The sequence below is a fragment of the Ixodes scapularis genome, unplaced genomic scaffold (assembly GCF_016920785.2).
Source record: "Ixodes scapularis isolate PalLabHiFi unplaced genomic scaffold, ASM1692078v2 PGA_scaffold2__306_contigs__length_199485367, whole genome shotgun sequence".
Lineage (NCBI taxonomy): Eukaryota > Metazoa > Arthropoda > Arachnida > Ixodida > Ixodidae > Ixodes > Ixodes scapularis.
The window spans coordinates 75928558-75950701 of NW_024609857.1; the positions used below are offsets into that span (position 1 = coordinate 75928558).

Sequence of the window (22144 nt, forward strand, 5' to 3'; positions counted from 1 at the left end):
CGAGGCTCCGGGCAGGCGTACTGGACCTGGTCGTCGTGGCGTCGGTCGTGCTGCGGCGCAGGAGACTGACGTCGGGGCGGCGTGACATAGGTGCGGCGAGGAGGCGGTGGCCGTCGGGCCACTGCGGCGTAGGTCAGGGCGGGCTCTTCGGGTGGTGCTACGCAGGCAGGAGCCTCCGGTTGAATTGCCCGCTGGACTTCTTCGCGCACCACTTCGGCGATCGACAGCTCAGCCGGCTGGTTGGCAGCAGGCAGCAGCTTGCGGAGCTCCTCCCGTACGATGTCGCGGACGATTTCCCGAAGGCCGTCGACACCGGTGGCGTTCAGGTCTAGTCGGCAAGATGCGGCGGTTCGAGGAGCAGGCACGCCGGCAAGTCGATGGTAATGGCTTGCTCGGGCCGACAGCGCTCGCTCGATGTTAGTGGCTTCAGCCACAAAACCGTCGACGGTTGTCGGGGGATGGCGGACAAGGCCCCCAAAAATTTCAGCCTTCACGCCACGCATGAGGACGCGAAGCTTCTTCTCATCGGCTGCCTCCGGATCGGCTCGGGAACATAGGCGCATGACATCCTCTACGAAGCTGGTCACGCTTTCGTTGGGGCCCTGCACCCTTGTTTGGAGAAGGTCCTCCGCTCGCTGCCGACGGTGGTGGTTGAGGAACGTTCGCTTCAACTCCGCGGCGCAGGACTCCCACGTAGTGAAGGACGCTTCGTGGTTTTCAAACCAATGCCTCGCAGTTCCTTCAAGCGCGAAGTAGAGATTGTGGAGGCATTGTTCAGTCGTCCATCCGTTGTGGCGGGCTACACGTTCGTAGTGTTGCAGCCAGTCTTCAACGTCCTCGTGGACGTCTCCGTGGAAAGGCGTTGGAGTCCTGGGTGCGATCGGCAGGTACACAACGGCAGAAGCGGCCGGGGTCTGCGCCTGGTTGGCCATCGTCGTCTTCGGCTTGGTCGTGGGTGGCAGAAGTCCGTGTTCCGGGGGTAGACCTCGGATGCGGCGACTTAACCGGGTCTCGATCTGGTCTTCGTCGGGTCCTCCGGAGCTGGGGTTTGGACTTGTACTGCGGGAACTTGGAGGGCTGCGCCGTACGGACATGTGATTACCCCGCACCTCCACCAGAATGTCACGGGTGGTGACGAATAAACAAGAAATAAACAGAAATAAATAAACGTTTAATGTGGCGAACTTGTGCCAAAAATAAAGAAGGAAACAGAAGAAAGCAGAGCGTCGCGGGCGTCGAAGTCGGCGTGTCAGCAGAGTCGAACGCTGGGGCGAAACTGACTCGACAAGGTCGCGGGCGGCCTCTTATCTAGAGTGCGTCGCTATCTCGAAGATTCGGCGAAAGCGGCTCGAGCGTCGCGTGATCGGGGCGAGAATGAACACGCACTTTTTAGAAAACAAAAGCAGGAATAAATGATAGAAGTTACAAGCGGTACATGAATAAACGAGAACTTTCTGGAGGTCCATGACCGAGCGTTGCTTTCTCAGCCCTGGGCGCGGCAATATTCAATTTGAGAATATTCTGCCAAAACCATTATTCGCATGGAGTTCACTTGAAACTAGAAATTTAATATTTGCACGTGACTAATTTTCAGGTAGACATGCATGTAGAAACATAGAACTAGGTTAAATATGACAATTCTTAAAGTATGAAAAAGTTGAAGGCTCTCAAGAATTGAGGATCACTTTGCATCACTCAGAAAGTCTGAAGCTTCTCTAAAGAAATCTAAAGCTTCTCAAGAAGCCTGCAGCTTCTTAAGAAGTCACAAGCTTTTATGTTTGAGTTTAGATGGAGGAAACTTGAGGATAGATTTTGGCAATCCTAAAATGAAGCAAGTGGAATTTTAATAAAGAAAAGAATTTGTAGCAGTACTTTGGTCATACATGAAAAAACTGTCATAGTACATAAACTGTGTTCATTAGTCAATAAATCTCGATGCCATCATTATGTACCAAGACCTGTACTGTGGCTCTCGGCGAGAACGCCATTGGTTTTCGTTGTGGCCACATGATCACTTACTCCAGCTGATGGGAGTGATACGCCATCCGCAAAGAGGCCCCGCCGAGGCAGCGACACTATATACTGTTCTCTCAGTTCTAACGCTTTTGCATCTCGCTTAGACGTCTACATTTTCACCTTGCCAAAAACGCATTCCATGTTATCAGGTTTGCGGTAAGGTATGTTTGGGCGTGAAATGACTCAGTTGTACCCTTGCCCGATTTCAGGGAGAATCGGACATGAGGACCATTCTCAAATGCTGCATCACGCTGCACAGACTGTGGGAGCCGAGCCTGGAGCTGCTGCTGCCACTCTTGGAGTTCTTCTTGAAGAACCTGGTGGGCCTTGGTTGCACCTCTTGTAGCCATTTTACAGCCCCTTAATGTGAGGGGCTTGGTTCCTCGTTCACTGGCGGTGCCTCTTGCACTTGCTACGTCAGGCAACCCTCCAAAGACCAGCTGAAAAGCAAAGCAAGGATTACCTTAGACTGTTGCAACTCAAGAACGAAGGGCAAAAGTGAGTCGGGCCAAGGAGGAGGAAGCAGACGAAACGCTAAAGAGAGAAGGGGTTTCCCCTTCTCTTCTCCAGCGTTCCCTCTGCTTCCTGCTCCCCGGCGCGTCTTACCCTCGCCCTTAGTTCTTGAGTTGCAACGGACTATTCGCGACTCCAGCGACCTATAGGGGGCGCCACCACCAAACAAACATGGCGGCTGAGTCCAGGTCGCGTCGGCTCGGCCGGGCCGCCTGAACAGGTGGCGCGTTCAATTTAACAGATTTTCTTTTGTTTAATGAACAATTTTATAGGTATTTGAACTGAGACTGTTCAGTGTAGCCGGTGCACATAAACTTGCAGAACCTAGATTTGTTTTCCAAGTGTGTTTTCTGTTCTTTTCATGTCAAACTTTCGTTTCGGAGATTTCGTTCGAAACCGAAACTATGGGCTCTGGAGAGACGGTGATATACTAATCAGTTTTGCTCATCTAAGAAAAGCGGCAATGACTGCAGAATTCTCCCACCGGCAGTAATGTTCAGCTAACTCATATGCCTCGACCATGCGACTTACCTGTCCGCGAAATCGGGCTTTTGTGCGTATCCGCGTTTAAGTAACAGCTTCAGTTGTCTGCTCGGTCAACAACTCAGGCTGCAGGAAAATTACGAAAATTAAGCAAGCGCTTCTTGAGCCAAGGATCATGCTAACCCGCCGGCACCCCACTGAGCAGCTGATACTCGTATTTCAATTCAGGTTTTAGTAACAATCGAGAAGTCATTTTGACGAGCGGGTTATGTATTATATTACGTACTACGTCCCACTAAAGCGATATTAGTATATTCTTCGGTTTGAAATATGACCTTAGTTAATTAGCTATTAAGTGAACTGCTGAATAAAAGTATATTTGACAGACAGAGAGATACTAAGTTAAACTTAACCAAATGGTTCTAGCCGGTAGCACGGAGACGAATGCGGACAAACTGAAGAGAGTCTTCATTGGAGATTCACGCAGAACCTCTCTGCACTGAACTTGACTTCGAATCCTGAAAGGAAAAAATGAGTATTTTTGTGGCCGGTCAACCTGAGCAATGTAGACGTATATTGCTGTTGGCTTAATTCGACGGGGGTATAATATAAATAATGGAGGCGCGATAAATCATAATGCCGTGACAGCTTCTAACGTTGCGAGACTCGTCCCCCACCTTTTGAAAACAGATAATTTCCCTCATTCTTCATTTGCAGCGAGCAGGCTTTCCTGAATCAAATAATTGCGAAATCAGCTCAAATCCTTCAGAGCGGTCCAGAAGGTTTTTCGGTAAAAAGCAGCCAAGATGAATAGCCAACGCACCGACCGCCGTGGGTGGCTCAAACTTGAAGCTAATCGAACACAACCAAACTCAAGAGAAGCAGCTATCGAACCTTCCCATTCACTTGACTGCAGCATTGGTGTTCCCTCCAGTGAAATGCCTCGTCTGTCGTCCTCCCACTGTTCTACGTCCTTATAAAGAAACCCCTTATCAGTTACCAAGTAGTCGTCACTTTGAATGTGATTTGAGACAGACAAGAAATCAAAACGTTTTTCCGCGATTCCTCCCCATCAAAGAAATCAAAAACACGTGATGGAAGGAAGCAATCTGCTGAGGCTTCGCCACACTAATGAACACTCAGGCAAACTTAAGACATTTTCGAACCTTCGTGAAATTACATTGTTCGCCACCGCGCCGACAACACGTGTCCGCGAAAGCCACCAGAGATGCGGAGGGGCGCGGAGCGACCTGGACCGGCTGGCTCCCGGTTTATCCGCTTGGTGGCGTCCGTTTTGCTGGAGTCGCGAATAGAACAGTGGTTCTCAACCAGTGAAGTTTCGAAAACTCCTCTTGACTGGGCGGAATTCAAGGGGGACCCAGTCTAGCGGGAAGGGGTGGAACGTATCAATTATAATGTCTAAAAGGCAAATGAAAAAAAAACTAAATGCCCGCAAATCAACTTTAAACAACCCTACTTACTCAGCACATTTAGGTTTGGTTTATTTATCTTTGTGGGACAGCCAGGTTCGATAAAAAAAATTTTTATTGCTTAGTTTCATTAACCCTTTCATGGTCACATTTTTTGTCCAAAGACGCGCCCCCGTGGTCGGGTTTTTTTACTCGATGCGATAGCAGAGAGTATACACTAGTCTATTGTCGCATAAAAAAAAAAATAAGACCTAAAATAAATAGTACACACGCTTAAAAACATCTGAGGCACACTCGCTGGAGGCAGAATGAAACAAAAAAGACTAAAACTTCGACGCGCCCGCTTCTGAGACGGTCTAGCAGACGGTGCGGCTGTGTGTCAGACTCCGGACTTCAAACCGAGCTGGTTTCCAGTTGTTGATGGGATGTTGAGCTGTCATCCAACTCAGAGTCTGAGAACGGTTCAAAGTCTGAACCCGAAGAGCCATCGCTCCAATCTTCGCTACACTACCCCCGAGCAGCCGGCACGGGCGGCCATCTCAAAAGTATCACTTGCACAGAGCGTCCAGTTTTGCAATTTAAAAAACTGCACCAAAACAAACACAACCGGAGTTATGCAGTCGTAGTTCCCTACAAACCCACCAGATGTCAGCACGTCCCCGCGAACGCAAAACATGACTTAGTTTTATGTAATACCAGTCAGAAGTGTGACGGGCACATAACTTGGGAAACTGGCAATCTACATCAACTATAGATTACATACTCATGTCACACAAAATATATGGTAAGTTACAAGTAATGAAAATAGATGAAGAAGGTTCCAAAAGTCTTGATAGTGATCACAAACGTATTAAGCTGAATTTTGCCAGAGAAGTAAATGCTGAAACTAGACAACATAATTCAGAGCAAACTTTCTGCAGCGACAAAGAGTTGGAAATAGTTGTTGAAAGAATAGAGGCAGCAGTTTCAGTGCAACGGTATACAGATTGGACCTATGAGAGCCTAACTAGGCTTTTTGCTCTAGAACTAGACAAAGTTCAGAGTAAACGAAAGGGGAAGCAAGGACATAGATCAAAAAGCTGGTGGGACAAAGAAGTGAAGCAAGCGATACAAAAACGTCAGGAAGCCTCTAGAGAACACAGGTATTCCAAGCGTAGTGGGGAGTCCGAAACGGGAGTAAAAAGAAAATGGGACAATTTTATAACATGTCGCCGAGAGGCATCCAGTTTGATCAATGCGAAAATTCAGAGAAAGGGTGAGGAATGGATGAGTAATATAAGTAAGAAAGATAGAAACGCTGCCAAGAAGTTTTGGGAGCACTTGAACTCACTCGGTGAAACGACGCAAGCTAGACAGAGGTTCATACTGTCGCATCAGGGAGATCAATTAGATGGAGATGATGCGATACAATAGGAGCAGTGATGGAGGAGAAATTCCGGGAACGGGTGCATGTGGAAGATAGGAGAACCGAAGGAAGTATCAGTCCAGTTTGTGACATCGCAGATTTTGGACAAAGAGAATGGGAAAAGGCGGAACGAAGAGTCCCTAGTGGCACGTCGACAGGCACAGATGGTATCCCTATCAAGCTGGTGAAGAATTTGGGTCCTAAATCTAAGGCAAAACTAAGGGAGGTAGTGAGTACCATGATAACAAAAGGAAATATTCCAGATGAATGGAGGCTTAGTAGGATGAGTATGATATATAAGGGAAAGGGAGATAAGTCTGATATTAGGAATTATCGTCCCATAACCGTGACACCGGTTATTTACAGGTTGGTAATGCAGATTATAAAGAATAGACTGGAGGAATGGGTAGATTGCGAGGACATACTGGGCGAGTTACAGAACGGGTTTCGGAAACAAAGAAGGTTGGAGGACAATTTATTTTCTCTAACACAGTGTATAGAAATAGCGCAAAAAGAAAACAGACAGCTCTGGCTGGCATTTCTGGATGTCGAGGGTGCCTATGACAATGTGAACCAAAGGAACCTGTGGGACATAATGGAGAACTTAAGGGGGGAGGCTGGTCTTTAAATAGTAAAAAGTTGGAGAAAATTCACTTTTGAGAAAATGGCTTTTCTGGAATGTAGACATACCCACCCAGCTCTGTGCAAAGTATTATTGCTCTAACTAATTTTTAAGTATGAAAGAAAAATATAAGGTCTTAATTTTCTATGAACATTCAGTAGGAATACACATACTTCAAGGGCTTTTTGCTCTCTTCACACTTTTTTCCCAAGTACCGATGCCTTACAGGCGTTTTCTGAAGTTTGTCTTGGACAATATTAACGAATTTGGTGCCATTTTAATTGCGAAGAAAGGAGCTGTGCGGTGATGCTATTTTTATAGTCTTCCAGTTTAAAAGTTCTATCCAATTAATTACTTTCTTAAATAATGAGAAAGCATCTCTTTTACACTATAATTGCAATCGTTTTTTAGTGACATAACCCTCTCAGTTAAGATCTAAAATAGCATCACTGCACAAATTACACCCTTGTGAATACAGTTGCATTAAAAATTTTGATAATTTACGAATACTTTTTCTCTAACGACCCGTAACAAATGACCTAATCAAATTAGGCCAATCTCCCATAACTCGGGTTCTAGTAAAGATATTCAATATCTGATTGCATATTTGGAATAGGTGTGAGATGTGTTATACCAGTGTATAATATGATAAGTATTCCTTTATAAATAAAAAAATTACTCTAAAGCCCCACATCACCCCTTAAACCTAGATGAAGGACTAACAGCACTATTAAGGAACATTTACAAAGATAACAAGGTGATTATAACGTGGGAAGGAAAGGCGACAGGGAAAATAGAGATAAGACGAGGCCTTAGGCAGGGGTGCCCGTTATCGCCTTTGCTGTTTATGTTGTATCTGAGAGGATTGGAGGATAGATTAGAGAAGAGTGGACTTGGATTCGACCTTTCTTACAGTAAGCTAGGCCAAAAAATTCAGCAATCTTTACCAGGATTGATGTATGCGGATGATATCATACTAATGGCTAACAACAGGACAAAGTTGCAGGAATTAATGAGCATCTGTGGTAGGGAAGGAGAGGAATTAGGTTTAAAATTCAGTAGCGAAAAATCAGCAGTCATGATTTTTAACGAGGATGAAGTGGAGAGGCTGAAGATACAGAATATTACAGTTGAGAGAGCTAGTAAATACAAGTATCTAGGAGTATGGATATGTGATGGTGCAGAATATCTGAGAGCATGAAAAGTATATAATAGGTAAGGGCAACAGAAATACAGCTGTAATGAAAAATAGAGCACTTTGGAATTACAACAGGTATGAGGTGGTGAGAGAGATTTGGAAAGGGGTCATGGTGCCTGGCTTGACTTTTGGAAACGCAGTGCTATGCATGAAATCCGAAGTGCATGCGAGACTAGAAATAAAACAGCGCAAAGTAGGTTGGCTGGCTTTGGGGGCACATTGCAAAACGTCAAACCAGGGAGTACAAGGAGACAGGGGATGGGCTTCATTTGAGAGCAGGGAAGCGGTGAGCAAGATAGAATTTGAGGATAGGTTGAGGCAAATGGATGGGGAGCAATGGGCACGAAAGGTTTTCAGCTATTTATACATGAGGAGTGTCGACACAAAGTGGAAACAGCGCACTAGGGAATTAAGAGGAAAGTTTTTGGGCTATAGCGAAGATACGGAAGAGCAAGTCTCAGTTAAGAAAGTTAAGGCCACAGAAAGTGATTGGTAGCTAGAGGGAATGCAGACAAAGACGGCTCTGGAAAGCTATAGATTAAACAAAACAGTTATTGCCAAAGAAAGCATTTATGACAATTCTAGGGGAATATCATTGCTGTTTGAGGCGAGGACGGGTGTTCTGCGAACCAGAACATACAGAGTGAAGTACCAGGAAATGGATACAGTGTGCACTGCTTGTGGAGAGGAGGACGAGACGGCTGAGCACTTGATACTCTACTGTAAAGGGCTTCACCCTATGCTTACCGAAGACAACATAGATTTAATAAAGTCATTGGGTTTTAGAGACAGCGAAGGGAGAGTGGATTTCAAGACTGTAGAGATTACCAAGCAAAGATTAAGTGAATGGTGGCAGAAATCGAGAGAAAACTAGGTATTTTCTTATTCACTGATGGCAAGGGGGTTTCATAGCCTCACTTTCTTTGCACTGCGAAGTGAATATAGATTTCACATTTAAATATTCTAAGCTTAAATGGTAAAACAAAATGGCTAGGTGGCGTAAGCTACCACCCGATCCAAAGGGCTCAGCCGTATTCATCCATCCATCCATCGCACCCGTTCAAGCAAAGGCGCGAATTTCTGAATGAGCAGTCGCGGACGTACCGGTACGTCAGCAACCATGCGGGACGCTCCCGCACTGACGTACAGGTACGTCAGTGACCATGAGAGGGTTAACGGTCAAGGGCTTCGGGGACCCTAAGAAGGTCTTCAGGGATCCCAAAGGGTGTGCAGACCCCCATTTGAGAACCACTGACCTAGAACAATGGTTTTAAGTAGGGGTGTGCGAATGCTCAAATATACGAATGCGATTTGAATAGCAAGTTCTCGAAATCTGAATTCCTAGCATTCGGTCTCTCGAATATTCTGTGTAATTGGCGTGAGATGCGCAGTCGGCGATAAACACAAAGATGACCAACAAAAATCCAGTTTTTTTCTCGTGTTTTTAGCGGGTAATGAGGTTAGACAGGACGTGCGAGAAACAAATTTTGGTTCGACCGTTCCACTATAAACTAGTGCAGTGGTTCTGGACCATCAATGGTTCATGGACCCCTTGTGGATCGGCGGAGATGACTGAAGACCTCGTGCATGTTGAGGGGAAGGGAAAGTCATAGGTCAATTACGTTAATGATCTAATAAATGGATAAGACTAAGGGATAGTGTGAAGAAGACTTCTCTCATTGACATACACCCGAGAAAACTCGCCCGAAAATTGTAACGTTTCTTTCTAGATCTGAAAAAAAGACAACTTTTATTGCCGGACTCGACAGGTGAGGCAGGGCTTTGCGGACCCCTAGAATGCTTTCGCAGACCTTCATTTGAGAACCAATGATCTAGTGCACGGGATAAATAATGAATGCCACAAACCTTGTAATCGCAAGTTTAATCACGAGCGTGACACAGTCAAATGAATTGTTGGGATGCTGGAGCAAACGATGCAGCACCGTGCTTTATTTTCTTCACAAGTAAAAACCCCTTCGCTTCAAATCCAAGCGTCGGTGCAAAACATGCTCGGCGCGCTTCACGGAGATCGGCGACCGTACGATCCAGTAGGAAAATCGGGCTGACCACGCTGTGGAAGGACCGTCGTCATTGTTTTTACGCCTGAACCTGAACAAACCCGATACGTTGAAACTGAACAAAATGGGAAAGGAACGGCTGTAAACAGAGGGAGCAACTGAAACTGGGGAGGAGGTCATGGAGAGCGTGTGCAATTTAATGGTGCACACATCACATGCATGCTTGAGTTGGTGTGTGGCAAAGAGGATAACGGGAGGACGCTTTCGCCTCTTCCTCGCATTTCGCATTGCAAACAAGTTCCATAAACCACGGCAGTGTTGGCGGTGGCGCCACCCGTAGGCCAGATAGTCTACTGGTTTCCCTAATGTTTCGCAGGCTGGAGAAGGTGCAGAAATATGAGTGGTGCCAGCTCGGGAGTGTGAAGAGTACCGACGCTCTTCTGCTTTGCAAATTTCCGTGCGCTTGACTCCGCACAAGCGTAACCGATGCCGTATTTGCAAGGTGTCCTCAAACCAAGGCTGCAGTTCCTATTTCGTGCTTGTCTTCTCTATCGGGAAATGCAGTCAGCCAGCTTTCTGGCCTCCATTGGAAGCGACATGACTGAGTGGGTGAAAAGTCGGATCTGGAAGCATTTTGTAATGAACTCGCACCAAGAAGTGACGTGCAAGAGATGCGATACGAAACTTCAAACCCCGTCGAGCACGACGACGCCATTGGCAAACCACCTGAAGAACAAACATTGATTGTGGTACAGGTTGTTTTTAACAGAAAGTGGAAAGCAAGCAAGGACAGCACGTGACTTGCTGCCGTTCATCAAAGTGCATTGAAGCCCGGAAAGGAGTCGACGCAGCGTCGGAGAACGGAAATAATCACCGGGATTGCCCGGATGCTGGCTTTTTACCTTCAATTGTACAACAGTGTTGAAAGCTGAGGATTCAGAGAGCTAATGCATCACATGGACCCACTCTACAAGATTCCTAGCCTCACTACATTTTCCAAAACAATCGTCCTCGAGTTGTGCTTGGACACCGCTAAGGCTGTGAAGGAGCAAATGTGCGCAGACATCGAAGAAGGCGCACAATCAATCTTGTTTACAAGCGACATGTGGACCTCGAGAGCCAAGGAGTGCTACACCAGCTTCACCTGCCACTGCCTGACTTTTGGCTTCGAGGTGAGAGCTTATGCTCTTGCAAACCAGCTTGTGACTGAAAGCCACACTGCCTCCAATATCCTGAAGCATCTGCAGACTTTGATGGACGACTGGGAGCTGCCACTGCTGAGGGTACCCATCTATGTTGCGACGGACATTGCGGAAAACTTTTGTGGAGTTCTAACAAGCTTTCCTTGTATCCCAATGCACTGCATGGGTCATACATTGCTACTGGCCATAAAGGGTGCCAAGGAAGAGACTGCAGGAGTACCTACCATTCTAAACAAATGCCGCGCAATTGTCGGCTACTACAAACACAGTGCCGAAGCTACAGCAAGACTGCAGGACTTGCAGCGTGAAGCTCCCCCGTCAAAACTCGTCCAGGACGTGGAAACCAGATATAACAGTGAATGTCACACACTCTCCCGTCTTTCGCAGCTTCAAGAAGCCGTCTGTCTCGAGCTTGCCACTTCTGAAATGATGGTGCCCAACCCGACACCACAGGAGTGGAAAACGGGGGCTGGGCTTGTCAAAGCCCTTGAGCCAATCGCATCGGCGACCAAAGATCTGAGTGTCCAAAATATTCGGCATCATCATTGGTGATCTCATTCCTTTATGGAACACAGGTGGTCCTGAAAACCTGCATTGCAGCAGATGACGACACCTCGAAGTTTGCTAAAAAGCCCGATGAAAAGCATGCCCAACGAGCAAAAAATTCCGAGGACACCTAAGCAATTCTTACGAGTTGTGAATGCGAAAACATTAATGTTCCTTTTCCGCTCCCCTAATTTGTCTGTGTTGGACTGGCGTGGACGGCCATATTTCGCTACTGCCGTGGTTGTGGCCGCCGACGATATAGATGCTTCAAGTGCTGCCATGTTTCTCGGCACCGAGAGGAACAGAAGCGGCTGCAGCACCGGCAGGGAGTGTGGCGGTAACTCGAAGTTTAAGAGCATGTTTTGCGCTGAAGCCTTCCAAGAAATGAGACTCTTGGAGCTTGCGAGAACTGAGCTGCAAGGCTCTCCACCAAAAGTGTCGAGTGACTGTACCAATGCTTCAATATCTGGTCCATAAGGAATGCGCTGGCAGTATCTGGGACAACACTGAAAGGCTGGCAACAGCATCTGCAAGGATCCACCAAAAGTGTCGAGTGACTGTGCCAATGCTTCAATATCTGGTCCATAAGGAACGCGCTGGCAGTATCTGGGACAACACCGAAAGGCTGGCAACAGCATCTGCAAGAAAGCACTCCTGTGCAAGGGGTAACATGGAGGAATATCAGTGGCACCTTCGAGAGCCTACCTGCAGTGAAGACCAAGATCCTCTAACATTCTGGAAAGAAATGAGCAAATGCAACTTCCCTGGGCTGTGCAAGCTGGCCGTTTATTTATTTATTTATTTATCGTGGAGTTGAACATGTTCACCAATAGCTAAATGCCTTACCGGTGGTACACCATAATACATTAAAAATGAAACAAGCAATGCAAACACTGCAATAATGAAAGTACAAAGACAACATTGAAATGCAGATGTGCTATGTCATTTTTGCTACCACTATGTTTTTAAAGTCTAAAACTCGTAAAGACATCTTTTGCAGGTGATGTAAGATTGTTGTACAAGTCCACCATTCTTGTGAGAGGTAGGGGTTTGAATGTCTAGGAACACAAAAAAGCTAATTATATCTCAGGAAGCAAAATGGTGCACGAATGCTTATGTCTGTTAGCAAGCCGGGGCAAGCTATTCCGCTGTTCAGTAGTTTGTGCAAAACTAACATATTCCTAATAGCTTTTCTCTGCAAGTGGGATCTGTTGCAGTTTACAAAGCGGCCAGCTATAATCAGTAATATTTCTTGCCGAAGTATCGGTAAGAAATATTACTGATTACAGGCAACAAGTGAACCGAATGAGAAGCTGTTTTCCATAGCTGGTAACATTGTGACGTTGCGGCGGGAGAAGTTGACACCAGATCACGTGTAGCAGCTGCTTCGCTTGCACCAAAATATGTAAATACTTGAGCTCATGTTGAATGAAATCACTACTTAAAGTTCGACTTGATATTCAACTTTTTTTCTTGATTCGATTCAGTATTTGATTTGCGAACGACTATTTGGTATTGGCACACCCCTAGTTTTAAATAATTCTGATCTCGAGGACCTTTCAGTCTCAAAAAATACCTGCCTCCCCAAATCAATAGCCACGGAACCCTTCATGTTCTTGGAATTGACTTACTGTAAAATACCGGACAAGCGCCCTCTCAAAATTTAGAGATAATCGCGAAAAAATGGGGGGTGGGCGCTTGTCCAGTCATCAGTTTTACATATCAATCTACTGTGCATATTTTCTCAGGTCATAGAAATTCGGGAATGGGTGCTTAATGTGGAATGGGCAGATGCATGGTATTCTATGGTGGTAAAGCAGTTCAGAAGCCTAGAGATCTTGTGAACAGGAAAGTGCATATTAAGAAGTGCTTGGGACACAGCTATGCATCAAGGAATGGCTCAGATCTTCTCATATGGTCTTCAAACCTGGAAAATGATTTACTTGGGGACAGGAATATCTGAGTAAATTGGTACCTCTGAGAAACCCCTAAGGGTGCTGTAGGGAACCAAGTTTGAAAATCCATAACCTAAAAAAAGTAACTTTTTTTTTTGTTGTGTTTGTTTAGGTAAAGTTGCTGGCTTTGACCATCTTTCTGTCATTTTTTGTCTGATTCGAGCGGAATCTTTACACATGCTATTAATTTGGGTGCTAAGTTCAAATGTTTGCTTGTTATTTTTCAATCTATTATTGCTTTCAACAATATCTACTTTCTCACAAACAGTTCTGCTCAACTATTATACAATACCCCCTAGAAACAGCACCACAAAGTATGTCTGCATGTTCTCCAGACAGTAGATAGTGTAACCAAACTATTCTTGGATCTTAGGCTTATTCTAAAAATAGTAGTTATATGTTCAAATACTTTCAAGCACAATTTGAATAAGTCATTGAAGTTATTGCCAATTAGAAGATCTTACAGTTAATGTTTTTTAGAAATCTAACTGGTGTTTCATTTTACGATTAATGAGAAGTTCTTATATCCAAAGACACCAAAGGGAAAAACTGTGTTGTGACGAAAAACGTGATTTTGACAAACCAGGAAATGCTTGTCAAGACTTGCATGGTGACAGCCTGAACATGCAACTTTGAATCAATGCAACTAATTAAATATGCAATTTCTGAAAATAACATTAGTTCAGTCGTCTTTTTACGTAAAATGCCCATATTCAGCATAATATAGATTAAATTTGTTGTTTGAAAGAAGACATGTTTGACCACAGCATAGTTATGTACACCTCAAGTTCTTACCTTGTTTTTACCAGAATAACAGTTTCCAAGAGCCATCAAAGCCTACAGGTATCCAGGGGCTTGTTTTATGGTAAGTAGTTGTTTTCTTCCAATTGTAGCTGTTGAATAGTACTTTATTTTTTTTTACAGCGGAGCTGTTAAGGGCTAGTTTCTTGAGGATTCTGTCCCCTGCAAAGAAATGTTGACAAAAACTCTGGACAGCTATTGCCATCTATGAGCGACGGTGGCAACCAGACAGCTGGCTTGCCGGCCTCGTTCATAGAAGGCGGCAACCTTTCCAGCCTTTCCACTCTGGTTTTCACCAGAGTGGAAAGGCTGAATTTCTCTAGGCTTCGTCCTAGCTGTCGTTCTCGAGGTCGTCCTAGAAGTCTTCCTTGAGGTCGTCTTTGAGGTTGTCCGGGAGGTTGTCCTTGAGGTCGTCCTAGAAAGGTTGTCCTAGAAGTCGTCCTTGAGGTCGTTGTACGCATAGTCCTTGAGCTTGTCCTTGTGGTTGTCCTAGACTTCGTACCTGAGGTCGTCCTAGGCGTCACCCTTGCGGTCGTCCAGGACGCCGTCCCTGAGGTTGCCCTCGAGGTCGTCCTAGAAGTCGGCCTTAAGGTCGTCCTAGACGTCGTCCTTGAGGTGTCCAAAGAGTCGTGCTTGAGGTTGTCCCATCATTGTACAGCTTCGCTGGTCTTCCTTCTTGACCAGAGTGGAAAGGCTGGAAGTTTTTTTAATTTCTTGTATTCATATTTTTTAAACAAATTGCAACTTATCTGACAAATAGAGGCCCCAACACTCTAGCATTTTTACTGCAACACAGCTTTTATTGTCTAGAGAAAAATATACTTTTAAGTTACATGTACAAAATGAACTACCTTTTATTTTCGAGATGCGTGTGTGTGATTTCTTCTGGGAGAAGTACCTTTTTTTGTTTACTGTTCTGATGCAAGAGAGCAACACTTGTGATACCACTGTCGCTGCAAGGGTTGCTTTGCTGCAGTGCACCTGTGACGGAGGGTGGTGGAGTGCACTTGAGATTTGAAGCAGTCTGCCTAAAACAAACCCCAGAAACATTTGAAACTGTCATAAACCTTTAAAATCTTCTGCTTGACTCCAGTGTCAGACTGAATATGGCTATATTTGAATTGATATAAAGGCTTTCAATATTGGCACATTTATTTAGCTGCATTTAGCTTCACGAAAATCTCTGAATTTTATTTTATTTATTTACACATACTGCCAACCCCCTTTTGCAGGTTGTGGCAGGAGGGGTTGAAAGATTTATTTTCACAAGTTATACAAAAAACAACAGAAAGACGCATTCTCAGTAGAGATATATGCAGAAATGCAAGAATAATCCATTTCAAAACAAATTTCGGAAGGATTGAAAAAAAAAAAAAAAAGGTCAGAAGACACCTAAGCACTTCTTATGAGTCGTGAATGCGAAAGCATGAATGTCCGATGCTGTGGATGCTAGAGGCGGCGCCATGTTCGTTGTCTGCGAGACGAGCAGAAGCCTCCGAGCGTGCGTCAATGTGTCTGTTTCAACCGGCGCGGGGCCCGTAGTGCCATGGGGTTGCGGCGGTTAGTTTTATCGGTGCGCTGGCGCCACGGACACGCAGCGCCGTCTGGTGGCGATCATTGAAACTGATGCATGCAGAGGCCAATGGGACCCTCTTCGCCGCGTGCCAGCCATTGGGACCGTTTGGGATCAGGGAAACATGGTGCCGTTTCCGCGCTTCAAACTGATGACGTCGGCTTACTCCGTCGGACAGTTAATGCTTTCGCATTAATAAATCGGCTGATGTCAAATTGACATGTGAAGTCTCTTTCATTCCTCGATGGTATGTGGTAAAAACAAAAATTTAAAAGGGTTGCTTTGACACAGAAAGGGAACAAGAGCCCTATTGTTGAGATTTCTCGTGGCACGAACAAGTCGAGCTGTTAAATGCCTTTTAGTGTCGTATGTCAAAATCACAGTTTTAACATGCAATATAAAAATTTTAGTCTCGTTGCTGTCTAGTCTATACAAAATAAATTTGAGCGATTCCGTAAAATAGGGCAACGAATTCGTGTCTTTTGTATTGGTTGTATATAAAGCGCAGTGTAAATCTTTGCACTTTCCTTAATTTGTCAACCTCAGTAGCTGTGTGCAGATCTCAAACTTGGGAAGCATATTTTAGGATAGCTTTTACCAGAGTTTGTATGCAGTGAGCTTTATATCGGAAAAAAATTGTGCTTCAAATTACGCTTCAAGTACCAAAGTTTGACGTAAGCTTTGCAAACAACATGGTCAACATATACATTCCATTTTAACAGCTGAAGGAAAAAAAAACACTCGTAGGTATCTGTACATGACGACACTTTGCAGGGAATTATTTTTACCATAGTAAGAGAAATTAAGTGGCGAATCTTTTCTAGAAGAGGTCATCTTTACACATTTTTTTAATATTGAGTGTCAACTGCCAGATCAAGCTCCACGCTGACTGCCGTGTGGTTAAGTAACCGCTGATCATTCAGTTTTCACTTCTTGAAACAAAATACAGCCATTAGCAGAAAATCTCGTCAACACCAACAAAATGTCATTAATAAAGATAAGAAATAAAAGTGGTCTCAAGACAGAGTCCTGGACGACTCCTGACAACACCACAAGCTGGCTCAGAAGAGGCCCCACCCAGAAAAACACAAAAAGATTGACAAGCCGTTAAATAATCTTGAAGCCAGGAAGTAATCTTTGAATTCTTTAGAACAGGGGTTCTTAAACTGGGTTCCGGGGAACACAGGGGTTCCACGAGCTGGTCTCATGGGTTCCGCGAACACCCAAATCGCAACCCCCCCCCCCCCCCCCTCCTCCCTCCCGCACCGCAGGCTGCGTGGCAGGACCGTGCCAGCGCCTTCATTTCACTTTGTACTGACATCGCGATTGATATGGTGGGGATATATTGGAAGCAACACAAGCAAAATTGCCTACAATAGTGCATCTGTTGCTTCTTGTTCGGCAAATATAAAGGGGGGGGGGGGGGGGGGGGTTCCGCGGCAGTTTTTGAGGCTTCCTGGGGTTCCGTGAGACCACAAAGTTTGAGAACCCCTGCTTTAGAATATGGGCAAGTTTTAATGGTACTTTAGGGTGAGAAACCCGGTCGAACACTTTCGAGTAATCAATGAATATAATATCAACTTGTCCTTGTTGGTCTAAAACTTTAGCAATAATATGTGTCATTTCAACCAGCCGCATAGTTGTTAAAAGGTCGTGACAAAAACCATGTTGGCCATGGCAGAAGAAATTTTCGGTTTCAAGAAGAATAGATATATGCTTGAACGCAATGTGTTCGAGTCTTAGCGCATGACAGTAGCAACAATATAAGCCTATAGTTGTTCAGTGATAATGCATCCCTTAATTTGTAAACAAGGATGACCTTCGCAGCTTTCCACCGATTGGCAACAGCTGCATCTGACAAAGATTGTGCAAATAAAACAAGAAACCTCGAACACAATTCGGCGTATCATTTTTAAAATGCTTTAGGAATGTTATCAGTGCCCCAGGACTTCTTATTATCGAGGTTAAGCAAACAACATAAAATGTTTTGTTGGATACTTTAATATCAGGAATGCAGTAATCAGTGAACGGCGGAGCGGCCAGACAAGCACCACTATCTTCGGTGAAAAAGGAGCCAAAAAAGTGAACAAAACACAATGCCATTGTGACAAAACACTTACCTAACTGCATTGGGTGGGCAAAGTGTTGGCAACTGCTGTTAAGGCCTGAAAACATAACAGTTTTTTGTGACCTAATGCTGGCTTTAGGAACCCTTTTTTCTGCCAAGGGCAACAAGGAATAAAGGTAAAAATTTAGGGTTGGTTTGCATGAAGGGACCTTTTTCTCATAAGGCCTGGAGATCTTTTAAGAAGATTATTCAACAAAATTAATTTCATTGCATCCACAGAAATACAATGTCCGGGATAATATTGCTCTGACCCTTCCTCAATCTCTTCCAACACAGGAAGTCAGGCCAGCAACTCTACCAGCAGGCAAAGCTCCGGACAGAAGCCGACACGACGAGGTGAATGGTCGACAGATTAAGCTGCCAACATGTTTGCTCTTCAGCCCTGGCATCCTGATCTGCATGAAGCTCGAAGCCAAGAACTGTGCGAGTGTAATGTTTGGTTGTGCATCTGGTGTTGTGGGAGCATCCTAGTACCATACACGCTTCAGTACCTGTCACTGAGCGTGTCCAGTGGCTGAGGCTCGGCTGTTCTTGGTGGTTGTTGTGCTAGCAGATACTGTTACTGCGGATTCGTAGAGCATTTGCAAGAATCTGTGCTGCCCCAATTTCGCTTTCTTTTTTCATCTTAGGAGTTCGGAGAGCAGTTTCGAGCTGTTCCTCACACTTATGGCAAGGAGCTTGCTCAAATACTCGTCCTCTGGAGCTACAAACCTGTGGAGACAACTGCGTGGAAGGTGAGCGCAGTTGGACCAAACAAGATAGAGCTTAAGATTGGTTTGTCTCTAAGAATGGCCTATATCGGAGTGTATTTTCTTGTAGTAAACCTAGTGCACATTACGTTGATAGTGTCTTTAGGTGTTTAAGTTCAATTTAGAATACCTTAAAGAGCATTGCAATGAAATGAGAAGCACCACATGGCACAGGCTGGCATATTGTATTTTTAGAACTGATGAACGAAGCTACTTTTGAGCTGTTTTCACTTTTCCCTGCCGAATATGATTTTGATTGCTCTAGCACACAGTAGGTGCCATCAAATGTTTTTCTCTTTTTTAAGAGCAAAGAATTATGATATGAAATACAAGCAGGTATCCTTGAAACACTTAAGTTTTTCACCACAATAACTACTATGTTTGTCTCATAACATGGCCACATACTTGCATACTTTCCACACTTGTGTGCTAAGGTGCACACCTCTTGTTGAATTTCAAATGTTGAACCAATGTTTATAGTGAAATATATTTTATTGTGGGCTCTACTTTTCACTGGAGACCAACCAAGTAAAGGGGGGGCATAACCTCTATGCTGGTGCTCTTTAAGCCACAAGTTGACTCATTGGTGCAACAAAAGTAATTGCCATGTTGGTCTGTAGGATACCAACCCACTCTGGATTGTCACTTTGAATGTCTGACTTTATTTTTCTGTTTCAGAATCTACAGCAAGTTCCACACCAAGAAGATGCAGGAGCTGACGGAGATGGGCCTGCAGAACTGCTCGCTGCTCTTCCTGGTGCTTGCCTTGTCCGTCGAATTGGAAGAAGTGGTCAGTCCCTGCACATCTCAACCTTCCATCCAGGGCAGCATTTTACAGCCTTATGAGTCATTTCCAAGTAGTGAACTATTGAAAGAGCTCACAAAATGTGGCTCTGCTCAATTTTGGCTTTGAGATGTGTGCCTCCTTTAATTCATCTTTTAAAGTTTTAAAAATTAGGATATTTACAGTATTGAAATTTAATTTGTAAAGTGCATGGTGCTTAATCTCTTTATAAATCTGGTATTAGATTTGATATAGCTTGTTTTCTTAGGTTCTCAATGCAATGTAGATGCAAAAAAAAACATGTTCTTCTGCACACATGAGGCAAGGCAACACACTTTAAAAAAAAGGAAGGCGAAAGCATTATAGTCCCGCGGAAGAAATGTTTTCGTGTAATGTTTCTACACGTATTAAAGTTTAGGATGGCGTACAGGGAGACGTCGAGTGTGCCCTGCGTCAGGATGACCCGGCCTAAGAGCCGCAAACAAAACCACGAAAGTTCCGAGAGGCGCGGGGGGAAGGGGGGAAGGGGGGGGGGGGGGCGGGCGGGGCGGGCGGGCGGGCGGGCGGGCGGGCGGGCGGGCGGGCGGGGCGGGGGGGGGGGGCAAACTTTTACCCAAAGCAATAAATCAAACTCGATCTACTTTCAACCTATCCGAGTCAAAAGCAGTCAAACTGTACGTAATGTAGCAGTAGCACAAGACAACGAAACCGCAACCTGTCTTTCGATTTAAAACACGTTCGATTTCTCTTTGGGGAAGTGCTGGGAGGGAGGGTACGGGGGGGGGGGATAAGGGAGGGACCCACGAGCCGCACTTTAACACGCGGCAGCTTGGCCACCCCTGTCCTAGAGGTTGACGCCAAGTACGGCCCACACTCATAAATGTTGACGAGCTCAACGAGCTATGCTCGATCAGCACTCTGCAGTCGCCGGCAGCCATGTTTGTTGCGGTTTCAAACCAATGTGGGAGAAGCAATCTCAGAATACATTTGAAACAATAATTACTCTATTTTGATTGGGTGCCTCTTAAACATGAAAAAATAGTTGATTAAAATACTATTATGGCACGGAGATACAAATTTACAACCAACCTTTCACATCTCAATCTTATCTCCAGCCAATGAGAGGTGTAAACACCTTGTAAGCCCAGTGCGGGGCTTAGCGGGCTGAGACCTCCAGATTCAGCACCTAATTTGCGGTTAGCGACATAAATACTATTGAAAAACAAAAATAATATTTTTCGTCGTAAAATTTGTTTTTAATATATGTGGTCGTTAGAAAAAAGATTATTTTTTCATTGCATTGTCCCTTTAGCTGTGTGAATTTGCCACAGGGTCTTATATGTCTCGTTCGGTTCAGTGACGAGAACGTTGAAACTTTTTCCTGCTTGTGCATGTACATATTGGGGTCACATATGCAGGCTTTTCATATTTGCACGCTGACCGTGCAAATATGTGAGTGCGACTTATACAAAGGTGCAACTTATTACCACCTTTTTTGGGAAAATGCTTGTTTATAGGGGGGTGTGACTTATAGATCAGAAAGTAGTATAGCTACTCTCAGCTCCAGTAAATGTGACCATAACTTAATTGTTCTGTACAAGAATCTTTTTTACACCTCTGTTTACCACTCTGAGCTTCCCCAATGCATTTCATATTTCTAATTCATGCCTTCAATAAAGCCTGAGCGCAGTGTTGGGTAAAGTACACCTAAAGGTACTTGAAGTAAAGTACAAAGTAAATGAGTGGTTATGTACTTCCAGTAAAGTATTAAGTACACAGGGCACACTGTACTTGAAGTAAAGTACTATAAATGCCATGTATTTTCAAAGTCAAGTACAAGTACTTTCTAACGTAATCTTTCATGATGTCTTTTCAATCCAATATACAGTGTTTTTTTTTAATTTTTTTTTTTAAATTGAGATGTAGAGCCTTGCACGGATAACTGTTTGATCATCCGCATCCGATTCGAATCCGCATCCGCAAAGTCGTTATATAATTGTATCCGCATCCGATCTGCATTTGCAGACTTCGTAGCCGCATGTGAACCGCATCCGCAAAATTCTGAACAAAATTCTGAACAAAATGAATGTGCGAATTGAGGGTCGAATGACCCTCAATTCTTTTTTCTCGCGTAATCCTCGTACCCCCAAAACTGCAACGGCGAAAGTCGCCTGCTCGCGAAACCCGCATGATGCACGCTCTCTCCACCGCCCACATTTTCCGGCGTGCCGCCGTTTGATGCTCCAAGTGCCCAAGGCACCCTAGGCAGCCTAGCGCCATCTCTCAGACGCTAGTCACACTGTCATTAAGCCGGTTTCGCGTGCGGGCAACTAGACGGCGTTCGCGCAGCCCGCGGTCGTCGAGAATTTGGGAGGTGACGACGAGGGGCTACGACCAGCGATGCTAGGACTGATTTGGACCGAGGTTGTTATCAGTGATGTAGGTCAGACTGTATTTGTAAATAAATCTTGGTTTGTGTATAACTTGCGGTTTTATTGTTAAGGTAAGTCCTGTACTGGTAGTTCTCAAACCTTGTAGATAGCTGCCAAAGCGAAAACCCCAATTTGCAGCCGCCTCGTTTTTTTTTTTTTTTTTTTTTTTTTTGAGTTTCACGTTTTTGCGGAAAATTTTCCCCGCGTAACTCTCGTACCCCCCAACTTTTCATAGATTTTCCGCAAAAAAAGTGTGAGGATTGTGCGAGTAAATATGGTATTTATAAAA

General features: G+C 44.7%; 1 protein-coding gene across 1 annotated transcript in view; it reads left to right on the forward strand.

Annotated features, from left to right (window-relative positions):
- LOC8050532 (protein MMS22-like) overlaps positions 1–22144 on the forward strand; it is a 116404-nt gene that overhangs the window by 26051 nt on the left and 68209 nt on the right. Inside the window, exons 12-16 of the mRNA XM_029995613.4 lie at positions 2226–2336; positions 14198–14253; positions 18167–18226; positions 18520–18624; positions 19318–19429. Coding sequence (XP_029851473.3) covers positions 2226–2336; positions 14198–14253; positions 18167–18226; positions 18520–18624; positions 19318–19429 — 444 coding nt within the window. The remainder of the gene's footprint in view (positions 1–2225; positions 2337–14197; positions 14254–18166; positions 18227–18519; positions 18625–19317; positions 19430–22144) is intronic.